Below are 23,735 nucleotides of genomic sequence, written 5' to 3' on the forward strand. Positions count from 1 at the left end.
TGACTTTTTCTAATAATTTCTGTTATGAATAAATAAAAATGTAGAAAAATGACAGTATTTTATTGAGATTGTGACATGGAAGTGATATTGATGGGTTGACATTCTGTGGAGTTGAGTGTTCTTCAGCTGAGGAGATCCTCAACCATGGAGTGACTTCATTCAAACGGGCAGGCTCCCTGAAACAACACCAACAGTTCAGTTGTTAGATTTTAGATTTGGTACAGTACTGATGAAATGGACATCATTACGTGTCTGTGATCCATAGATGACCCTTCAAACAAGCTGCTGAGTTTCATCACAGCTGAACAAACTGAAACATACTTCTGACTTATTCTTTTATCCCGTAAAACATTCTTGTTCGCACACTTTGCAATGTTAAGGCTAAGGAGATCTACCGTGTATTATTAAAGACTTATAAATTAAGAAGTTTATTATTTTTATTCCAGGGTAAAATAAAATTACACAATTGTGTGTGTGTGTGCACTAGGTTTTTATGTCCTTGTGGGGACCTGTTTCTGTCTACTACGTGGGGTTGTGGGGACCAGTGCTCCTTGTGGGGACATTTTCTTGGTCCCCATGAGGGGAAATACTGTCTTTGGATTAGGGGTTTGGTATGTGATGTTACGGCTCGGGTTAGGCTGTAGAAAATGAATGCAAGTCAATGTAAAGTCCCTACAAGACATGAAAACACAACTGTGTGTGTGTATCATGGGGAGGGCTGCTCTGTGAGGCAGAAGCCAGGAAACTTCAGCTCTGAGGAGGAGCTGCGCCTTGAAGGCGGAGCTATGCCCACCTGGGCGTTCTGCACAGCTGAATGGTTGCAATGGAGATTAAAAGATTTCTCAAACGTATGAAAGAATCAAGGCAACCCTCCAGCTACTTTTTTGATGAGGGAATAGTAATGTAACATAAGGTAAAATTCAAAAATCGATTTTACATACATTTTTTAAAATATTTTCAATTCTGCCCCTTTAATAGGCTGGGCTGCTCTAAATACCTTTAGGAAGAGTTCAAACTGCGGCTGCAGCTTCTTGAGCATGGCTTCTGCTTTGCTGAGGCAGGAATGTCTCTGCTGAACTTCAAACCCCTGATAGGGAAACAAAATGATCAGCCAGTGGAAAACCTTGGAGATGTTGTAACCAGCCGGTGTTGCTGGATGTGCCGGCAGAGGCTGGTCAGTCAGCAGCCTCACCTTGGTGTTGGTCAGGTGTTCCAGTGAGGAGACATGGGCCTGCACTTCGGCTGCAGATGTGGACACGTGGACCTTACAGGCCGCACAGTGAAGCATTTCCACCTTCGTCATGTGGTGGTTCTCCTGCAGACCTGGGGACGCCGACAACCACAACCAGCTGGAGTGAGAGCGGGCCGGCCGGGTCTCATTCCTGACGGCAGTAACGTGTTTTACCTGGAAGTGCGTCTTCCTCTACCGCTCGGCTACAGTGCTGGCTTTTATACACCATGACTTCCTATTGGGAGAAAAATGCCTCCAGCTAATCAGATTTTGTTTTTATTTTTATTTAAGATAGATATTTTGAAACCAGGGTTACCTAACATGAGGTGACATGTATTTGCGCTGGATGTTCTCTCACCTGTAGAAATGCTATTGCCATGTCGTCGTAGCTGCTGCTGCGCTGGATGTGCTCCAGAGTGTCCCAGTGGGTTCGGCTGTCCAGATGTTCCTCCAGCTCCTGAGCGTTGGACAGCTCTATGTCACAGAGGTCACAGGTGATGGGACACCTAGAACACATGTTAAACCAGCTGGGTATCCCCAACACAGACATTCGGGCAAAATCAGCAAATCCCCTCATTTTGCTTTTCATTTTGGCACTAATGCATAATTGTAAGTTTATTGAAAGTTTTCCGCAAAAAAAACAAAAAAATTAATTAAAAAAAACAGTCAGACCCATTAGGATTTAACTCTCCTGTGGTCTTAAGAGATGGATAAACTGGACCCAGCAAGCTTTTGTTTGGGGGGGGTCAGAGTGACGAGGTTTGTTCTGTGTGTGTGGTTTCGGGAACTGACGGTCTGAAGGGAAAACCTCCCGCCTCACTACTGGGACATTTGCTGTGCTCCTCCTGAGCATTCAGGGTTAACTGATTCTAATCCCACTTGCAGGTAGCAGTATTTCTCACTTCAACTCCACTGCTGCCTCAGTCTTACTTAATGTCAAGCTATAGTCTGAGATTAATATGGAAAGTAACAAAAATTGAGCTATTTAAAGGGGCAGTATTATGTATTTTCTAGGTGTATAATGCTATTTTATAGCGCAATGAATTAAGTTAACTTCAGTGGTCATAAAAAACAAAAACAGCTGTATATATTAACGAAATTTCACTTTGTTATTTAATACCTTGAAATTGGGCTTCTGTCTCTTTAAAAGCTCCTGATCTTTCTGAAGCTCTGCCTTCAGGTCATCACAACATGACTCCTCTGCTAAACCTTTAACAACGTTTTAACGAGCGTTTCACTGGGAAGTAGCTTTGTATAATCAGCCCAGCAGGTTTTTGCTAATGGCTGCTGGCTAATCTGAAGGAGCCAAGAGTGGGAGTCATGGGGGAACGAAGGGCATGAAGCTTGGAAACTGCAGCTCTGAGAGGAGCTGCGACTGGAAGGCGGAGCTAGGTCCACCCAGGCATTTTGCACAGCTGAATGGTTACCATGGAGATTAAAGGATTTCTCAAACAGTTATGAAAAGTATGTTTTTGATTAGGAATTAAACATAATATGATGTAAAACTCAAAAAAGTCAATTTTACGCTATATTGTCCTTTTAAAGAATAAAAATAAAAATCTGTTATTTTTTATCATCTTTTTTCTTTGTAGGTTTTGGAATGAGGGGGAAAACAACCTTTGGATGATGCCAGACTAATACAACCACCGTGATAAGTTTGTATCACTTTCCTGTTTTCCTGTTCTCATTTAATACACAGTTAGCAGCAGGGAAGCCCGAATGCTCCGAAAGGCCACATTCCTGCAGGGAATTGGAGAATCCAATGTGGAAAAAGTCAGAGACAAAAAAGAGGAAGAACTCCATGAAGGTAACACTTAGAGCCAGAGGGATGAATGTGCAAACAGCAATGCGTTACAGTGAACCCTCGCTGTAACGCAGTGACGTGCGGTGAGGTTCATAGCTGGTGAGGCACTGACGTCATCAGAATCAGATTTGCAAATAGATGCATAGATTGACAGCAGTTTACAGGTTATGTTTCACTTCTGCATCCTTACACATACAAACTGTAGCTCACAAAACACACATTTCCTTAAAAAACAAAACAAAATAAATGTTATTACTGTCTTACCTGCTTCGATTGAAAGTCCACTTGAGAAAACTTTTTTAGTGTTGTAATGTAGTCATCCATGTCGAAAGTCGGGATAAGCGAGAGGAAAAAAAAAAATCACTATCTCTATTATAATCTATCGCTGCACTTGACTTGCTTCCCGAATCGTTTAGCCTAGCTCGCTGTCACTTACTCGGCAGTTGAGGAGTGAACAAGACGAACGTCTGGGATCTTGAGCGCCCCCTGCCATGAGGCAAGAGAACTGCCTGCCTCACCTCGAACCTGTTCTCTGCCGTTTATAATCGCTCATTACACGAAACACGTTACACAAACACAGTTGGTGACAAAAAGCACTGTACATTATATACATAAGCTAAATTATTGGAAATAAGTTCACATATTAAATTTGTTTAAACCATTTTATTGACGCCGTACAGCAACATGCTCTCTCCGCTTAGCAGCCAGCGCATAGCCAGGGGTTGCGCAATCCAAGGTGAGGCAGAGCTCGCTGCTGCCTCACCGGCATCGCTTCCAAGCATTTGAATGGGAAAATAAGAAAATTCAGCGATTTTGAACAAATAAAAATCGAAATTGGTGAAGCTACATGAAAAATAAATATTTTTTAGTACAAACCACCGGATGAATATAACAATTTAAATTACTTTATGATTATATATTTTCTTTCTTTCCATGATGGCTGGTGAGGCACTGCCTCACCTGCCTCCCCTGACCGCACGTCACTGCTGTAACGCGGTTCACCTTTCACGGCCTCGCGGATTTTTTTGTGCAGTTTTTTTTTCACAGTGCATGGGGTTCTGCGTCCTGATTGGCTAAACAGTCTCCGCGCTTCTTCTCTATATGCCGTAACGTGCCAATAACATTACAGCATTTAAATATACGTAATGCAGCTTGGCAAATTTTGGCAAATATTTTTGCCCAGAAGAAAAAAAAAGCGACAACAACGACCGATAACTACAGAATGTTCTTCTCTCGAAAAAACACACCTGCACCACATTCTTCAGAAGGAAAAGCCACTAGAGAGCGGAGACAGGCCGCAGCGTCACAGTCAGAGGAACAGTGAAATACGAGAGTCACACTTTGTCCTACTGAACTTCGTATTGATGATTAAAATGATTATGTAAGAAAGCGTTATATTTGTTTTAAAAAAATGCTTAGGCCTGAAAACAGGCTTTGTTCTTTGGTTTTAATGTAGAGTATTTAATTATGCTGTATAATAACTGTAAAAAATAAAGGTAACTACTTCACGGATTTCGCCTATCACAGGTTCATTTTGGATCGTAACCCCCGCAAAAAACGAGGGTTCACTGTCTTTCCTGTTTGCTACCTTTCAATCAAGGTTGCTGGCAGACGGGGCCTCCAGCAATCAAATCATCAACTATTCTTTCTAGTTTTTCAAAATAAGCCTGTTCATGGAGTAAAATAAGAACTAATGTCTAAACAACATAAAACCTCTTGTATTGGGGAAGAAAATGTAAAAACGGATCCATGCAAACTCTACAAAGCACTGAAACCTTTAAATAAAATCCAGGGCACATCCAGAGTTATCTGATTAGGGACTACAACTCATCTGAATGCAACCTAATCTCAGCACTTTTTCTCAGTCAGCTGTTCTGTTTCTGAAAGTGTTCTGGTCAGAAGAGACCAAACCAGAACCTTTTCATCCACATAGAAACTGGTTGTGTGTGGCAGAATGCTTAGGGAGGGTTTATGGACAGACCAAGGATGAAGGGGTGGAGGTCTGCCGTTGAGCAGAACAATAATATCCATCACCACCTCCAAGTGTTTAAATGGCCTAGTCAAAGTCCAGAACTAAAACCAGTTGAGAATCCAAGATGTTTCCCAACTCTATGACTGAGCTCGAGCTATTTCACAAAGACCAAGGAGGAAAATTTCAAATCTATCGATGTGCAAAACTGACCTGCAACTGGAGCAAACGCACAGAACACTTCTTCATCTGTGAAAAGAAAACCATCTAAACCATTAAGCTCCTTCAACTCCAATATAACAGGCCAGGGGTCTGGAACCTGAGGCTGCAGAGCCACAAATGGCTCTTTAGACCTTCCATAAAGATCTAGTATTTATTTTGTCATGGATACACAACAGAAATAACATTTTTTAGATCTATTTTTTGTCTTTAGATTGAAAACGCTTTAAAAAGAACACAAATTTCCACTAATTCTCAGGAAAAAATGCTTTTCTTTTTTCTATTTTACAGATTTGCATTTTTCTTTTTTCCCCCCCAACATAAAAATAGAAATAAGACAGCAACTCTTTAAAAATGACAACAAAATTCTTATAGTAGATATTTACCATTTTTCCAACAGATCCTGGTTAAAGGCAAACCTTTCTAGGTTTAACACATGATATTCCAATCAGATAAATGGAGGTTTTGTGGTAATTTTTTTTGTGTGTGTGTGGAAATTTTGTGGTTTGGGTAGTTTTAGAGCAAACAGCTTCAATGACGACATGAACATGCCTGGTGCTTACTTGTTCAGTTTAGCATTTTCCCCTTTAATCCTCGTGAGTTTCGGAGGTGGAGCTTCTTGGTCCAGTCCTGTTCAAACACACCACACAAAAAGTCATTACGAGAAATAACATTTTGTCATTAAGGATGCAATTAATTATTTTAGTAGTTATTCAATTATTGTGAGAGTCAGGTAAAATAAAAATCTGATGATTTTCATCAGACAATGCAAGCCATTTCCTTTTATGAAAAGGAAAATCAACACATTTTTGTCTAAAATGCAACAACGGCATTTTTTAGTGAACTATTACTCATTTGTAATACAAAATGCGTCTGCAGCTAAATAAACCCTTCTAACATCGATGTGATATTTCTGCTTGATTAACATCAGCACAGTGCAGTGATTCATTTTGCATCAACTGATAATTGGATATCAATAGGCGCTTAATCAAAGATGTTTTCTTTAGGCTGAAACTCTGGCACTTGCAGAGTGAGAATGTTTTTTGTAATCTTAAATGCAAAATGTAAACATTTTTCTTCCGTTGAGGCTGAATTACTGATCTGCGTTGTTCTTTGAGCAAATGGCCTTTTTTGAGTCTGCAGCGATGGATTCATTACCAAACTGGTTGACAACTATTTCAATAATCGATTCGAATCATGTCAGCTTAATTTTTCATATAACTATTTTTGGATTCATGTGCAAAGAGCTAACGCGTTCACCTCTTTCTACGTATCCCAGCTGCTGACGGTCTCGCTTTAACCGAGGTGGAGACACCCTGGGGGGGGCGGCCATCTCCACGGAGAGAAAAGACCAACGTGTTATTACAGCAGGAAACACACACTCTTTAGGATAAGAATAAATGTTTACATTTAAAAAAGAGCAAAAAAAATAAAAAAACATGCTCAGTGAAACTTTTAGAAAACTTTAGGCGTTACCTCTCTTGGATAATCAGGAAGAGGTTTCCTCTCCCCTCCGTTGGTCCTCGGTCCCCTGAAGGACTCTGGGATAGCCTGAGAGGAAGAGCCATGACTCAGTCTGTCAGGACTGTGGATTCTTGCCTCCAAGTGTCCAGTTGGGAATTCATAACCCGGACGGTCCAGTAGTTTACTGTCTGGGCTGTAAGCCCGGCTGTTAGCCAGAACATGCCCTGGACTCAGATCTCGGCTGTCTGTGGGTCTGGCCGTCTGTGGAACCGGCCGTCTTTCAAGCGGACGGTTCGCCGCCGTCGACGACTCCCAGCGGCTGGCGTCTCTATCTGGAGACGGGCGCTTGCATCTTTGGCTGCTGTTCTGAACAGCAGGGGGCAGCTGTGACATCTCAGGCTCAGAGTCGGACGACAGAGGGTTGTTGGGGTCATAAAGCTCCGTCCTACGAGTGACAGGAGGAGAAACTGGGAGAGTAGCTAATAGGAGAAACCCAATTTTAACCACCAGGCGACTGGAAAAGGCTTCAGCAACAGAAACAAAATGGATGCTCTGATGCAACGATGGAGGCACAGAAGACTCACCGTGGAAAACATTCAACACAATTTGTACACAAAACAGTACTGTTTTCCTCACCTCATTTCAGAACTTGGACTTTTGTCCTCAGATTCCTCTTTCTGTTTATTGATTGGCTGGAAGGAGGATTTCCATTTGTCAACAGAAGGATCCGCTGCAAAACGCAAAACAAACCTTAAAAAAGCTATTCTATAAAAACTGTCATGTATCACTTCTTTTCTAGTCCTGCTGTAAAGCTCACAATGACATCGAGGCTGCTCTTCATGCTGCGAATTACTGTCTTCAAAAATATATGAACACTTTTGCATTAAAAAGAAATTAAATGAGTTAGTTAACATTTCACTTTTTTTATTTAAAAAAATCATCAGAGGTGTTGCCTTCTGGGAAAATGTGTTTTTTTTTCCCTTTATGTCTTCTTGTTATCGCCCAACCTTATATTTTGAATGGTCCAGGCTGGGTGTCCTAAATATTTTAAATGTAAAAATGTGTGTGCATTTGAATTTACTTAAAAATTACAATTTCTCAAACATAAGTATATATCAGACCATGATGATGTTTAGTTTGAAAAGTTCCAAAATATTACAATTTGTGTCACCACCAAAAATATCACAAATAACATTTTCCAATTTAAAACATTTTACCATCACATCTGGTATATATATATATATATATATATATATATATATATATATATATATAGATAGATATATATATCTATATATATATATATATATATATATATATATATATATATATATATATATATATATAGATAGATATATATATATATATAAAAGAAGCCATAAGATTTTAATTTGGCCCCAATTAAAAATAAAGCCTCCATCTACATCAATTACCTCGAACTGCAGTCTGGGGCCACATAAAAATCAACCCAGGGGCCGTAAATGACACACTGCGCTGACTTAAGGTCTAACATTTATCAGCTTTTGCCAATGTAATATATTCTGCATATTGAAAACCTAAATGCACAAAAAAAAAGTCTTTATATATATTTGTTCTCTCATTTCAACTCTCTATATATAAACAGACATAGAAGGACCGACAGGCCGAGGAGGCATCAGCTTTTCGAAGGACTGTTCTGTGACTTGATGGAATATTAATTGAGGAATAACCGGGGAGAGTCTGAATGTGCAAAGTATTACCTTCAAGTTTCTGGGGCTGGGTCTTGGAAGCCGTGTCCGGTGTTGCTGAAATTCGCTTCATCGCTTCTATAAAATTCTGGGGGACTCTGGAACAGGACAGTAAACACAGAAGACTGAGCCTCAGGGTGCTAAGCAGAAATAACCTAACAGAAATTGTGACGGAAGCTAAGCTAGCGGGGCTAGTTTTGATTTAGCTCTACAGCAAAACAAAAGAAGAAATATTAAGGAGAACCGTTTACTCTGAGCCGTACAACAAGCACCCAGCACTGATAGCAAGTAAAATTATTCTTTTTCTGGGGGCTGGAGGGAAAAGGCCAGTGTTTAGCTCGCACCCATTAGCCCGTTAGCTAAACAAATCCCAGAAGACTGATCAGAGCTAATAGTTTGCAAACCTTGGAGCTGGAGCCGGTTTGAACCCCAGCGCTGGTGGTGGAAATCTAACTACGGGTTCAAACGGATTTCTGTGCATGCGTCTCATTATTCCTGTAAAAAGAAATGGTCGGTGTGTTGTATCAGAAAAGGGTGTCTATGAAATAAGTCTCCCTCGCTAACAAACTGCTGCTTTACCGCGTAGTCACCGGCAGGTGGCTGCAAAACCCAATACAACGAGCTTGATTCTGCGCCGTGCAAATCATAACCCAGACAATCTGTGCCAGTGGTCGTGCAGTGACCTCAGACTAAACGCCAGGAGATATTTCTAAAACAAATCCAAACCACAAGAAGAATAGAATAGAACTATAAGGTTCAACAAACTGTTCCACAAAACAAGACACAAAAAAAAACACCAGCACACTATATATGAAAATGTAAAAAAAAAAAAAAATGTAAGAAAGATGTACCTGTTTTACAGCTCTAAAAGGGAATAGGTTCGTAATAGTGGTGTTGGGGGAGACAGCAGTCAAAAGAGCCAAAATGTATTTTGAATCTGACAAAAGAGACTCATCAGGATACATTCTAATTTATTGACTGTATATAAAGTATGTAGTTTCTCTTAAACTTGTCCTTTATCAAAAATATTAGAAGGGGTCGGGGGTTGTTTAGGTCATTAAATGGATGAGAGGAAGTAATTAAAACTATAGCCATAATTCATTATTCCAAAGGAAAAGTATAATAATGATATATTTGAACCTTAAGGTCATATACTAATGAGGATTCTGACTAGCTCTGTAAACAGTTAATTACTTTCATCTGGAAATGTCTACTAAATCCTAACTGGTTCGATCTGGATATGCATTCATATTTGATTCCAACCTGGGGTGTTTCAAGGACAGGTGAATAATGACTTCTTTCTCAGAAAGGTCATCTGAAATGTCTGCGTAGGCCACACTGATGCTACTGTTCCACCTTAACAGGACACGAGATCCCATACACTGCTGGTCCCTTCATTCCTATAAAATCCTAACCAGGTTTAGAACCATCTAGTCTGGTGGGACTCATCCCGACATTGTAAGACAACATGGATGAGTAAATTTGTTGATAAAGGTCGGAGAAAAACGATGTGCTAAACCTGAGGCCAAGAAAAACAAGTTGTTTTGCCGTATCACTTAACTTCTGAATGTTTCATAGTAGGGGATTTTTCTTACTAGGTGCTGAGGCCCCCATAACATTTTTCACTCCGTTTCTAAGCAACACTGAAAGCACAGTCCTGAGTGGCCCTGATGTCTACAGATTTTACAGGAAATACAGAGAAAAGTTCTGAAGGAGAAATAAAGAAAACTGACACTGATCTTTTGTCTTGTGACACAGATAAGGAATGCTGTAATAACTCCAAGTCAGTTGTGGCTAATTAAATTTTTTTTTCTTTCACATACTTGTTTGAAACTGTCAATGCTGTGAGACAAATCTGTGAAAAAAAAGTTGTTCTGCCAACTCTTAGCTATCTTCATAAATAGACCTGTCACAAACAACCAATCAGAGCCAGGAGGAAGGTCTGAGTGCTGTCAATCCTACACACTGTTCACACCCTCCCCCTTTCTCTTTGTGACGCTAAAACTAGCTTCCCACACCAGAGCCTGCCACAAATGCTTGGGCAACTTAGCCACCGACAGATAAAGTCATTGCTAATGGCGAGTCATTTCTCTGCCATTAGCAGACAACATTGTGACAGTTTAGACAAATGTGTAAAAAACTTAAAAAGAAAGAAAGAAAGAAAAAGTTTTAATGGCCCTTACATCAACAGATGAATGAATTTAAACCACAGCAACACAATAGGTTTAGGACACAGGTGTCACACCCCAGTCCTGGAGGGCCACTGCCCTGCAACTTTTAGATGTGCCTCTGCTGCACCACCTGAATAGAATAATTAGGTCATTAAGACTCTGGAGAACTGATCTACACAAGGAGGAGGTCATTAAGCCATTTCATTCCAGTGTTTTGTACCTGTGGCACATCTAAAAACTGCAGGACAGCGACCCTTGAGGACTGGAGTTGGACACCTCTGGTTTAAGGGCTAAAATAGTTTGTATGTATATTTCAGTAAAGAGTAAATGTTCTATTCCAGGGGTGGGCACTCCTGGTCCTCGAGGGCCGGTGTCCTGCAACTTTTAGATGCATCTCTACTTCAACACACCTGAGTCAAATAATGAGGTCGTTAACAGGACTCTGGAGAACTTGACTGCACTTAGGAGGTGATTCAGCTGTTGGATTCAGGTGTGTTGGACCAGGGAGACATCTAAGAGTTGCAGGACACCGGCCCTCGAGGACCAGGAGTGCCCACCCCTGTTCTATTCTGTCCACAGCCTAATGTTGGGTATAACTCAAATGAGGAAGATCAATCATGTTCAGACAATGTTGTAGATTTTCTTTTTATTGCCAAATAAAATTGCAGCATGAGATGACTAACATGATACATGAGCTCTGAAGAACACTTAAAGGGTTACAAAGAGGTACACTTAAAGAATGAAGGCAGACATCATCATCATCATCATCAGTAGGTGACTGAGCTAATGATCATTCTCAATCACAGGCTAAAATATTAAAACACGATTTAAAAAGGTAGAGCCAACATGTTTCCCTTTTATCAGCTCTCAGTCTACACACACGTCATCAGTAAGCGACATTCATAATTTGTTTTTACATCATAAAGCTTTTAGGTACAAACCACAGAGGCCTTACTGTACAATCTCTACAACAGTGAGGTAAAGGTATTTTTCTGGTGCTGAGTTTTACAACTCTAAGGTCATTCAGTCCGCTACAGAAATACGCATGAAGAAAATATGAGAAACCAGATAGAACCACCTAGATAGGAGGGCTGAGATTTTTTTATTCTATTTTGTTTTTTACTTCTAGGAGAGATTTTAAAATAAAAATGCTCTGCCAAAGCAGACAGACAAGAAAACATTCCATTTCATTTTTGGTCTTTTGCTGTGGAAAAACAAATATAGCAGCAGTTAAGGCAACAAAACAAAACAAAACAGATTATTCCCCATGGTTACAATTATACCTGAGCATCTACAAAGACTATTAAAACAAATCTACATTTAATCACTGGAGCAAATGGTTTTGGTTAAAAGAGAATAACAAAGTTACATTTGTGGGGCTTTTCCCCCCAATGACTTAAAAGCTATGAACAAAAAAATGAAATGCAAAACTACTTCCACCTTTTGAATTGCTTTACATTCTGTCTCGTTATTACCACCAGATTCAGTGTATTCCATTAGGATTTTATGTGATGGACCAACACATAGTGCATTAAAATGAAACACGATAGGGATTTGTCTATCAGATCTTTTTTTTTAATCATCATCAAAAGAATTAACTTCTAGCAATGTTTTAAACCACAAAAATGGGATGCACAGATATGAAAATTTGGACTTGTATGGTTACCTGATATCTTGTTTTTATGGCCGATAACCGATATTTACCCAATATATTTCCCTGCCCTTTTGACACATGACCGAACGTCACATGGCCAATCTTCCCCTCAAGAAACACACACACACACAAACGGCAACAAGGAAAAACATCACTTATTAATTTCGGCCAAGGTAATGCCAATATATGGTGCATAATACAAAGCTAACACTTGGTATCCATTCATGGAGACAAATGGTTTTACTTTCATCATTTGTTCTACTCTTGGTTCCATGGCAGCTTTAATAGATACAAGTAACAAATAAATAAATAAAAGAAGTTCTGATCCCTGTTCTGCAGTAAAATCACTGAAGTAATCTGATGGGACAAAGTTTTGATTTTAGGTGCTGTATTTACATTTGTACGGTTCCAAAGAGAAAACATTAGCACTATTAAATCTACTCCAATTAAAAATACTGCAATAAATTCTCACCACTTTCCACAGTGTTTTAAAATTTGAACAGCCGTAGCTCATCTTCCTAAATTATAGTACATGCATGATGATACAAACAGTGCATGATTTTCACTATCTTTCATTAAAACTCTGAAAAGGACGCCAGGCATTTGTATTCAGCTCCCTTCACTTTGAGACCCCCAAATAATGTCTAATGCAACCACCTGCTTTCTGATGCCAACTAATTAACAACAATGTCTACCTGCAATTTTATTCAAGCATAAATGCAGGGGGTCTGTGAAGACCTCCGAGGTTTATTGGCAAACAAACAGTATCCTGGAGACTAAGAAACACAGACTGGTCAGGGAGAACGATGACAAATTTAAACAATTTCTACATCAATATCCCAAACCTTTAACATCTCACAGAGCTTCAATCAATTCTTCATTTGGAAAGGAGCATGGCATGGCACAATTGGAAACCTACCTAGACATGGATTTCAACCAAAACTGACAGGCCAAGCAAGGAGTCCCAGTCAGTCACATGTATATTTTATTGTTAGTAATTAATCTGGAGGAAATCCTGTTGGAGATGGAAAACACTCAATTCTGGGGCAGCAAAACAATGACCTTAAACATATTGTGTCAGGACTGATGATGATGTTCATGCTCTGTATTTAATCTGATATCGGCTCAGTTAATGCCAATATATGGTGCATCCGTAATAAAAAGCTAACACTTGGTATCCATTCATGGAGACAAATGGTCTCCATGACCATTTCTCATGTAAATTGCATACGTTTACAAAAAAAATTCAGTCTCCTTTATCTTTTACTAAATACTCATACATTACTCTGTGTTGGTCGATCACTTAAGATCTTAATATAAATTTAACGGGGGAAAAAAAAATCTTAAAACTTTAAGAATACTTTTGCCTGTCATTGCACTAGCTAACAAAAAAGCCTCTTTGAAGCTATATTAATCAGGGGTGCACCGATTGCAGTTTTCAGGTCAATTGCTGATTATAGATCTTTAAAAAGCTTGACTTGCTGATGACAATCTTGGCCGATACCGATTTTTGAGTCTCATATGTTGCTAAATATATAGCAAGAAAGTCGCCGAGTTGGCAACAGAGAACTGACTATTAACTGCCTGGTGGGCCGGTCTGTCAGTCAAACGTCTCAAGAGGACAGTGGTTGAGTTCTAGACCTTTGCTGAGGTAGATAAGATCGACTTACTTTAGATGCAAGTGTCGGAGAATCACAGATCTCCCAAAATTAAGGAAATCAGGGCTGATTTATCGGTGCACCCCTAATGTTAATGTTAGCAACCAATTTTATCCTCTGAAATGATCAAGTAAATGAATTCATTTGTGTAAATAATAAATTTGTTTCCCCGTTTCTGCAAACATTTCCAGAAATGTAGTTGTGTCTTTCAGATGGAACTTGTTTTATTAGGCACTAAAGGAAACATTTGTTTCTCTGCTGATGCTCTCTTTAACTTCCACCGGCAGGGTGTCAAAAAGATGGTCCTCCACGTTGAGGCCGTTCTTCAACAGCAGCCGGCAGCTTCCCAACTGGACGGGCAGTCTATCCAGGCAGTTCCCTCTGAGCTCCAGTTGCGTGAGCTGCACCAGTTGACCCACGGCCTCTGGCAGACTGGTGAGCGCGTTGTGACCTAGACAAAGCACCTTCAGCTTGGTGCATCTGAAGAGAGGTTTGGGCAGGGCTTCCAACTTGTTTGAGTTAATGGCCAGATGCTGGAGGTTGTTGAGGAGGCCCACGTCAGGTGGAAGCACTGTGATGGAGTTGTGGGCCACGTCCAAGTATCGCAGCTTGGGAAGAGTAAACAAGGCTGAAGGAAGGGACTCCAGTTTATTGTGGGAAAGGTGGAGAGATTCCAGGGACTTGACGTGACCGATGGATGCTGGGATGGTGATGATTTTGTTGTGCCAGAGCTTTAGGCATGTCAGCCTCCTGAGATGCTGGAAGCTGATGATCTCTTCTATAGTTCTGATGTTGTTGGACTTCAAATCGAGTTCCTGCAGGTTGGTCAGGCTAAAGATGGCATGAGGGATTCTTTCCAGTTCACAGTTGTTCAGCTCTAGCTCAATGAGGCTCGTCATTTTCTTCAGACTGTTCAGCACCAGCAATTTCGTCCCATCGTTGTGTACCACTAGTCGGAGGAGATGCGGGGAGAGCTCTGTGATGTTCGTCGGCATCTTCGTGAGATTGCTCTTCAGGCATAGCGTCTTCAGATGCCTCAAATCCCTCATGGACTCCAGGCCGATCATTTTGTTGTTTTCTGAGTTCAAGTTCCCCATTAGGTACAGCTCTCTCAGACTCCGCAGCAAGTAGACCCAAGGCGGGATCTCTGCGATGTCCGTGAACTTGACATGCAGGCGGCGCAGGTTATCCCGTAGGAAGGCAAAGCCGGTTTGCTCCACTTTGGCCGGACAATGGCACAGATGCAGCTCCTGCATGCTGGTCATCTGAGAAACCTTGGCGGAAAATCTCACCTCGGGAATCAGCTCCAGCTTCAGCACTTCTAGGTCCGTCAGGTCAAACACAGCGTTTGGCAGGCCGGACAGCATGAAGAGGTGCAGCTCCTGCTGGTCGTGTACATTGCGCGTGACATGCTGCTTTAGTTTTTCAAATGTCCACTCGTGATTGAGGCTGATCTCCCTCAACTTGTTTTCGCTGACCTCCGACAGGAAGATGCCGAAGCGCTTAGAGTGAAGCTGATCGTACTGGTCGACCATGTGCAGTAAAAACGCGAAGTCGTTCTTGACATCCGGAATATCACTGAAGCTGCTCTCTTCTCTCACCTTTTCGAAGGAATACTCTTTCAGAGGGCGTCGGAACACCCAAAACAGGGAGTATAGGCATGTCATTCCATAGATTACGATCAACACCACGTAGGTAAAGAGCAGCTTGTTCAGCATGAAAGCCAAGTTGTGTGTACAGTAGAATTTTTTATAGCCTGTTAGCTGTTCTATGTCTGGTTCACAATAATGCTTGAATTCTATTTTAACCAAGGTGGAAGTGTAGGACAGAATCAAAATAAACTTAACAGTTTTGACAGAGGTTTGAGCGACATAGAGCCTGTAAATGAAATCACTGTCTTCCACGTGGGCTCGGAACTTTCGCACCTTCTCAAATAGGGCTTTGGCCTGCTCTCCGTCCTTTTTATCCAGGATGGTCATACTGCTTGGGACCTCTGCAATGGGTTTGTCTGCAGAGACCTTGATCCCAAGCATTGGTGTGGATGGGTTGGTGTCGGGACTTTCATCCTTCCCCTCTAAAGACACCTGCTTTGGTCCTGAGGAACTGCCTGTCAACCTCTGTTTGTTCTCCTCAGAGTCCTCACACGCCGTTTCAGACAAAGCTTTCGTTGTCCAAGGCGACTCAAAACACCGACCCAGAATGGAGACAAAATGCTCAATCTTTGAACTTGTCTTGGGGTATTTAAACCAGAAATTGCTACTTACCATGAGAATAATGGTGTGAATAAGTGTAAGGTATGGAAAGTACTTGGAAGACCAGGGTAAGGCATCATGGTAACACATTTGGTTGATAAAGACATATTGTTGAAAGTCCAGGTTGGTTTTAACCCCTCTTGGTTCAGGTTGGGGATTTGTTTTCTGTTCTGCTGTTCCGGGCCGATGCGTCGTGAGAATACCAGTGATGGCTTTGTTGGACTGCGCTGTAGTGCCCGAATGGATTGTAGGTGTAACAGGGGCTCCGGTGGGTGTTGCAGAGGATCCTTTTTGGGTGGAGTACAGATTAGCTTCAGTTTCTGAAACCCCACCCGTTTCTTCAGGACAAGGAAGGCAAGCGACTTGGTCCTTGGTGATTTGCATGGTCATTGCAAATATGGCCAACATGAGCATGACCAGGCCCAGGTAGTCCATCAAGACGTCCCACCATGGCTTTAAGATGCGATATGTCGGCTGGATGTCGTTCAGGGATGCAACCTCTGTGAGCGTAAACATTACTGCAATGGGAAAAAAAAGAAGACATTATCTTATTTAGATCATAAAATATCTGTTTCTTCATTTAGGTAAAAATGTAACATTTCAGAGTCACTGATGTGAATTGTAGTTGAGTTCTTTATTTTACAAACATTTTTTTTAAATTGGGGATTTTATCCAAATAGTTAAATCTAAATTAGATATTGAAAAATTGTATAAAGAACTCACAATTTGCCTTTTTTACATTATGCAATTTATCCTTAGTGTTGAAATGTACCTGAATTAGTAAATGTTGACTAAAAAAAGACAACTTAAGAAGTTTACACCCGCTCCCTAGGTAACCAAGGCACACAAATCCATCAATCCCAATAATTTGAAAGAACAACAAGCTATAAGACCAGGGCTGCCTGGAGTCAAACAGATGCAGCAGATCTAGTATCTTGACTATTTTCCTTTCTGAAATGCTTCCTTACTTTTTCCCCCTTAAAAACATAATGGTGTGAAGCTTGAGCTTAGGTCAAGGAAAGGGTGTGGGTTTTGTGTAAGACTTTGTAACATGTCTTTATTCAGACATGGAATGATTTTTGTTGCCATTAAATGCTGTTAAATACATGTATTAACATTTGCTTGAGAACAGGAAGTTTGCAAATCCAAAGAGATAAATGGAATAAAACCCCAATACTCAAGAGGTCAAAGAGAAAACAGAGGTTGTTTGAACCTGCCATTGATTGTGACAATTATAATAATAACTGTCAAATAAAGTAGAAGTAGCTTAAATTACAAACATGGCAAACGTACAACATTGAGAATGAGTTACGACATGTTTCTACCAACACAAAAACACCATAATTCCCTCGACACGGTAATAATGTCTCAGTATAAACACATTCTGAAAGCTTAGACCTAAACGTCATAACTATTCTTTAAGACACAAAAGAAGGAAGTTATTAAAATAAAATTCAATGGAGGTTTCTGATAAAAGCAAGCTTAAACTCTGGTCCATTTAACAGCAGAGTGAGAAAAGTGGAGTGCCACACTGTTGCTCCTTGCCCTAGCTGCTGGAGTCTTATTTCATCGGAGCAAAACAGGCTGCAAATGAGTAACCAATGGCACCGCTGAGTAGGAGGCTGCGCCATAATTGCACTATGGTCTGCTGCACTGAACTTTCACTTCCTGTCACAGACTTTTTCAGTCCTACTTCACAACGTTTAAGTGTTGTGACCCAAATCGTGTTGGGTCACGATTTTGCTGAATCCAGACATATTACAAAGTCTTACCCAAAACCCACACCCTCCACCCCAAACTCTTCTCCTCTGATCCACTCAGCCATTTGGCTCACCTGTTTCATTTACCGAATGCCTGAAAGTCAATCCTAATTTAGTTATCGAGGCATGTTCACTATGCTAGCAGTATTTTTCTTTAGATTAGTTTGTGTGATTTTCTTTTATTTTTTATGTCAAGTCAAAAATAAATCTCTCTGTAACTTTATGGTCATGTAGCTTTAATTGTATGTCCATATAATTACCTTAACATTAGCAAGTACAGCATCTTTTAGAGCTAACAGCTTAACGTCATGTAGCCCTTAAGCTCTTCTGGATGAGTGTCACAAATTAGCATCATTCCTCTGAAGACACTGATACATATGCCTCTAATACCAAGACTTTAGTTAGAGGTGTTCTGGCACCTCCTAGTGGCCAGACTAGGCTGAATTATATGTGGCTCATGAAAGCAGGACTGGGGAGACAAAAATAAGATTTAGTTGATCATACCAACTAAATCTACCATATCTGAGGTAGGCTGGGGAATAAAAACAAATATTTAAACCAGCTTACAGATGTATTTTAAGACTGATATACAGGATAGACATGATGTGAAGAAGATTCTAAAAGTAATTTGGGGTTTGAAGCTTTTTTGACACAGTAGGCAAAAACGGAATGTGGACAAGTAGCGGTAGTATAGATTTGTAATATAACACATAATTTGGGGACAGCTAAAGAAACTATAAACTCTGCATGCACTTTCCATAAATAATAAATCAAATATTTTAGATTATAAACAAATAATTTTGAGCAATTATGTCAACACACAGTACATGAATACAATATTTTCTTATGGTTAAACAGGGAACGCAGGCTGACTGGAAAAGCGATGTAGTAGCCTTGACAGTAGATTTAGCTTTACTTGAAAAAGCAGTGGCTGCTGGAAAGTTCTTAATTCTTAAGCTCAATTTCTAATAAAGACTCCTTATTACAAAAAGAGAGAAGAAGCCTCTGAGACTGTGTGTCAGAGTGATTCTGTAGGGCAATAATAAAAACAGTGTTTGTTTAAAAAAAAAACATTTGTTCTTGTTCATTTTCTAATACTGTTTACATTCCAACACTGTTTTCTTATGCACAAGGGATAACAGTCCCTGGGACTGCAGCAAAGGGATTTTCCAGTCAACAACACGGGTGACGACAAAGCACTACTTGTTCTAAAACATATGTTGTAAATATTTCAGACTTGCCTGTGCAATAGCAGTATCAATTGAAAAGCCTGAAGTATTTTTCCTTGAAGTGTTTGTCGCCAACAGGGTTAAGATTCTACCAAAATTCATGGTGCAAAACGTAAAAGAACGCCTACGTAATTTAGTATCTGATTAATAGATTAACACAATTAAACATAATTAAATATGAGTGACTGTAAAGAGTCCATGCAAGATAGAGGTATATTGTGTATTTTTCATTCTTGTAGGGCTTCAGAACTGTGGTTGCTGACTCAGTCAAATCCTGAATAAACTGCAGAGATCACTGATGTCAACACCTTGTTTTTTGTTTTTTTTTTAACCATGACATGTTGAAACACTTGATGCTTTCAAGACCTGTCCTCCACCACCTGAGAACGGGGGAAAATTGGATTTGCCAGCAGAAGTCCTGGCATTACTCTTCCTCAGGCCACAACGTCGTCAGGCCTGCATATTGATTGTTAGTATAAACTGGACGCAGAACGCTAGTTTGTTTCATTCAATTTAAAGACACTGCGGAGTGGTACAGATTTATTCAAACACTGACTACAAAAACATTGTTGTGTAAAGTTGTGCTGATTTCCCCTACAAGCTTTTATTTCAATAAAAAGTTTTTTTTAAAGAAGCACACTTATAGAAAAAGACCCAAGTCTGCTTTGCATTTGAATTAATATCATCAGAAGTACCACAAAAAAAAAAGACAGATCAGCTAATTCTGCAAGTCAAAAGTGTCAACTACCTCTGAATTTAAGTTGGATGAACCTGATATGTTTGACCCTAATGTCCCCAAAGCCCTTATTGAACTCAGCCAGAGACGAAGCTGAAATAAAAGTTAGCAGTTATGATCATGTTTAGAATTTAAACTGGTACCAATTTGCCTTTGAATTTTTTCTTCTGATTGGTATATAGCATATTTGGCAGGGATGCACTGGTTGCAGTTTTCCCACCGATCACCAACCTTTAAAAAGCTCGACTCGCTGATTCCAATTTTGACCGATACTAACTTTTCTTGTCTAAAAAGTTGCTAAATATGACAACAAAGTTGCTGAGTTTCCAACAGTGCGGTGATTATTTGAATTGCACATGTGCAGACATGACCTGGTGGCTGGGTCTGCCTCTTTCTCTCTCACAGAAGAGCAATAGGGGACACTGGTTAATTTTCAGACGTTTGCTGAGATAGATAAGATCGGTTGATAAAATAGATTTCACATAATTAAGCCAAACATCAATATTATAAAATTAATGTCAATTCATCTGTGAACTCCTAATAGTTACAGGATTTTCTAGAACAAGTGACACTGCATACAGTTAAAATTCCTACCAGTTTAGCTTTATCAAATACCTTCCATCTTCGATTGCCAGGCGATGGGATTTCTTTCTAACTTCTGCACTGTGGACTTGACTGATGGTAATGGTATAGCTTATATTGTAGATGCATGTTGTGGCCAACTGGTGGGATTGAGATCAATAGGAGTATATTTGACAGGCAATCATTTCAGCCACATGAAAACAAGAGCCAAACCAGTCCTGCAAGAAACAAGATCTTTATATGCGACCTTTCCAGACTGCCCTGGTCCTCTTCACAAACCCGTTGCATATGTTTTATTGTTGCCAAATTTACAACTCAAGAGGCTTTCTTGCAGCTACACAGAGTTCAAGTAAATGGATGGAGAAAATAGAGATACACATACTAGGCTTTCCCTGGCTGATATCATTTTTTGGTTTTCTATGATGTCATCTGATGTAAAGTTCTTCTTCCTTAAGGAAGAGAACATTAACATCTTTAAAATATCTCAAACAGAGAGTTTCCCTCTATCCATTTGCCCAGTAGCTGGTTTGTAAACTACAATATTGACTGAACAGATCCGACATGCTTCATGAGCAACTTTCAATTCTCATTGCGTCTTAGCAAGTGTCGCATGTGTCTAGAAAAAAAGCGGAACAAGCCTTCTTGGTTAACCTTTGAAGAAACAACAAAAAGACAATAAGCAAAACTGCAGCTCCCACGTGACAGTAGCGGGACAGCAAGTCAAGTTCAGAGATAAACTGTAACTTCTAAGATGGCCACCGGCGAGTGTATGCTGCTGGACATCACGAGGCATTTTTCTACATATCCTTTAAATATCCTAAAAGAAAATGTTATTGTTTTTTTCCCCCATGCTCTGTTGATGGAAAAACTTGACCTTTCCAGCCAGCTCTTGAACGCCGCAGTTTTACCCCTCACTCTGCCTCAGAAGGTCAGGTAACCTGATTAGACATGTTAAAGTGAAGCGTCACCATGTATTTTGGGCCTTAATAAATCAGGTATGTCACTGTAACATACTTTATTTTTAGTTTATATGTTTTTGTAGAGGGAAATATACTTACTGTCAACGTTATCTCAGTCCAAGTGTGTCTTCCTCACTCTGCATGCCACTTTTTCAGCCGCTCCTCAGGTGCGTGGTTAACCTAATTTCTAAGCGCCGTTAATAACAGCGTCCGCGGAGACAATGACGCCGCTCAGAGAAGCAGAGTCCCGGAGGTTTGTGCGTGACAGTGATATTTGCCGGCTGCTAGTCCTCATGCCTAGGCGTACAGTCAGCTTCTTGTCGGTGTATTAGATAATATGCCCGCCCGAGCAATGTGTTTCTCAGACGAAATCCGATCCAATATGGAGCCGCGCTCAGCGCTGTTTGTGGGTTTAACGGGCCTTTCCTATTGGTCGACTAGATAAGAGCAAGTTCCAGTAGTCACCGCCTACTAGTTATCAAATGCTGCGTTTACTGACCATGGTGGAGGGAAAAAGGGACAATTTCTGAACAATCATTGTAACGCAACAAATCTCTGTGCTATTTGTAAGTTATTTGCTAATAAATTAAAAAATAAAACTGTTGGAGCCTCAAGGAGCACGATTTATAATCGGAATTTTACATGTGGAAAAATTAGTACAACTTAAATTAAGATTCCAAACATAAAATGGATAACTGAGAGGATCCAAAAACTGCTTTAGGAAATTCGGGAAGTAGCCTATATCAGACCATGGAACCATGGGTAAAAAAGTGTTTTGAACACAATATAACGAACAGGGCTTTTAATAAGAGGAGTTTGATAATTTTTCTGGCAAGTGTGCGAAAATAACTAACCTCCCAGTAAGTTCACAAAGTAGATGAATGATAAACCGAGAAACAGATTCAATATAAATTGAGGTTTTGTCTATATGTATAATTCCCTTTCCCTTTCCTGCGTTCATGTCCCTTTAGGACATGAACGCAGCATCATATTTCCTCCTCTTGTAAGACTTTTGCTCAAAATCTCCTAACTCAGAAATAACAAACTGTGTTAAGTTGTATATTCTTTCTGTCTTTTTTATTTTATTTATTTATTTATTTTTTGTTTATTTTTGTTTACTGCAGCATAACTTCCAGTTCTTTCTGGTTTTGGTTGATGATGTACTGGGCGGAGGAAGTGTCTTCTCAGTTGCAAGCCAAACAGGTTTCAACCGGTACCGGGCTGCTGCCTGCTGCCAGTCTGCTTTCTCTCACTGCCTCTGTAAGCTGCAGTGGGAGAACAGAGAAGGGGAAGAAAAGAATGACGAAAGAAGGAAAGAAAAGTAGAAGCTAGACTCAGCATGTGAGATCACACACTGAGGTGGTTGATGAGCCTTTGGGGTGAATAACTAACGAGACAAAGCAGATGCAGTAATCTGCATACAATGATATTTACATACAATTTGTATGTAAAAAAAAAATAGACTCCTACTGTCTGACATTCAATCAATTAAACTTTTCCTGTTTTAGCTCCAAAAGGAATACCAATGTTGTTTCTATTTGCTCAGAATGAGAGATAATTTAATAGTACAATTTTAAAGCAACATCACAATTGGTCACATTTCCTTAGTTTTTGGAGAACTGCATGTCTTTTGCTTATCCTGGACAAGTTTCTAACAAGTTTCCTGGAATTTTGTCCCTTTCTTGACAGGACTGTTGTTACTGAGTCAATGTTGTGGGCCGCTTTGCTCACACACCCTTTTAGCCCTACCCACAGTTTCTGTGGAGCTGAGATAAGGACTTTGTGATGGCCACCACAAAACACATTAATTGTGCTTTAGCAACGTTGTAACAAATTTTGCAGTATGCTTTAGATCATTGTCGATTCGAAAGATCCGTTTAACTTCGTGGTTGACGTTTCAAGATGTCGACAGTATTTTGACATAACAGTATTTCCTCTTGATACCATCTATTGGGTGAAATACCCGCCTGCAGCAAAACTGTCGTACAAAAAAACACCATTCCCCCGTTCTTCACTGTTGAGGTGTTGCTCTCAGGCTTGCAGTATTTTCCCATTTTCCTCCAAAGGTAATGATGGTTATTATGGCCAAACATTTCCACATGTCTCCACAAATTGAGCGATTTGTCCCTGAGTGCATTTAAGTAAGGTAACATGGACTTTTTTGTTTTGTGTATTTGCCTTGGTGCTCACATTTCACACCACACACGTTGATGGGACCTGTCTCCTTCCTGCATGCATCAAAGAAACTTCTGCAGTTGGGCCCAGTGTTTCCTTAGGATTAAGTGTCACTTTCTTCTCAGAAGTGAAATGACCTGTCCCT

General features: G+C 40.2%; 2 protein-coding genes across 3 annotated transcripts; both read right to left on the bottom strand.

Moving 5' to 3' along the window:
- Positions 1-44: 44 nt before the first annotated feature.
- On the bottom strand, positions 45-9,005 carry znf326 (zinc finger protein 326). Its single transcript, XM_014469988.2, has 11 exons — positions 8,819-9,005; positions 8,427-8,512; positions 7,324-7,417; positions 6,700-7,132; positions 6,484-6,556; positions 5,787-5,853; positions 1,590-1,737; positions 1,406-1,466; positions 1,193-1,323; positions 998-1,087; positions 45-176 (listed from the first exon to the last, which is right to left on the bottom strand). Exons 1-11 carry the CDS (start codon positions 8,902-8,904, stop codon positions 156-158), a joined length of 1,290 nt encoding a protein of 429 aa, XP_014325474.1. The 5' UTR covers positions 8,905-9,005; the 3' UTR covers positions 45-155.
- A 2,206-nt stretch (positions 9,006-11,211) lies between these two features.
- On the bottom strand, positions 11,212-22,479 carry lrrc8d (leucine rich repeat containing 8 VRAC subunit D). Of its 2 annotated transcripts, XM_023335953.1 has the most exons (3): positions 21,515-22,479; positions 21,331-21,394; positions 11,212-16,667 (listed from the first exon to the last, which is right to left on the bottom strand). In XM_023335953.1, exon 3 carries the CDS (start codon positions 16,663-16,665, stop codon positions 14,125-14,127), a length of 2,541 nt encoding a protein of 846 aa, XP_023191721.1. In that variant the 5' UTR covers positions 16,666-16,667; positions 21,331-21,394; positions 21,515-22,479; the 3' UTR covers positions 11,212-14,124. The 2 variants fall into 2 exon arrangements, with proteins under 2 accessions (XP_023191721.1, XP_023191720.1); XM_023335952.1 differs by lacking the exon at positions 21,331-21,394 and having other exon boundaries at positions 21,515-22,478.
- Between the last annotated feature and the right edge of the window lie 1,256 nt (positions 22,480-23,735).

This window comes from Xiphophorus maculatus, chromosome 6, assembly GCF_002775205.1.
Source record: "Xiphophorus maculatus strain JP 163 A chromosome 6, X_maculatus-5.0-male, whole genome shotgun sequence".
NCBI classification, from domain to species: domain Eukaryota; kingdom Metazoa; phylum Chordata; class Actinopteri; order Cyprinodontiformes; family Poeciliidae; genus Xiphophorus; species Xiphophorus maculatus.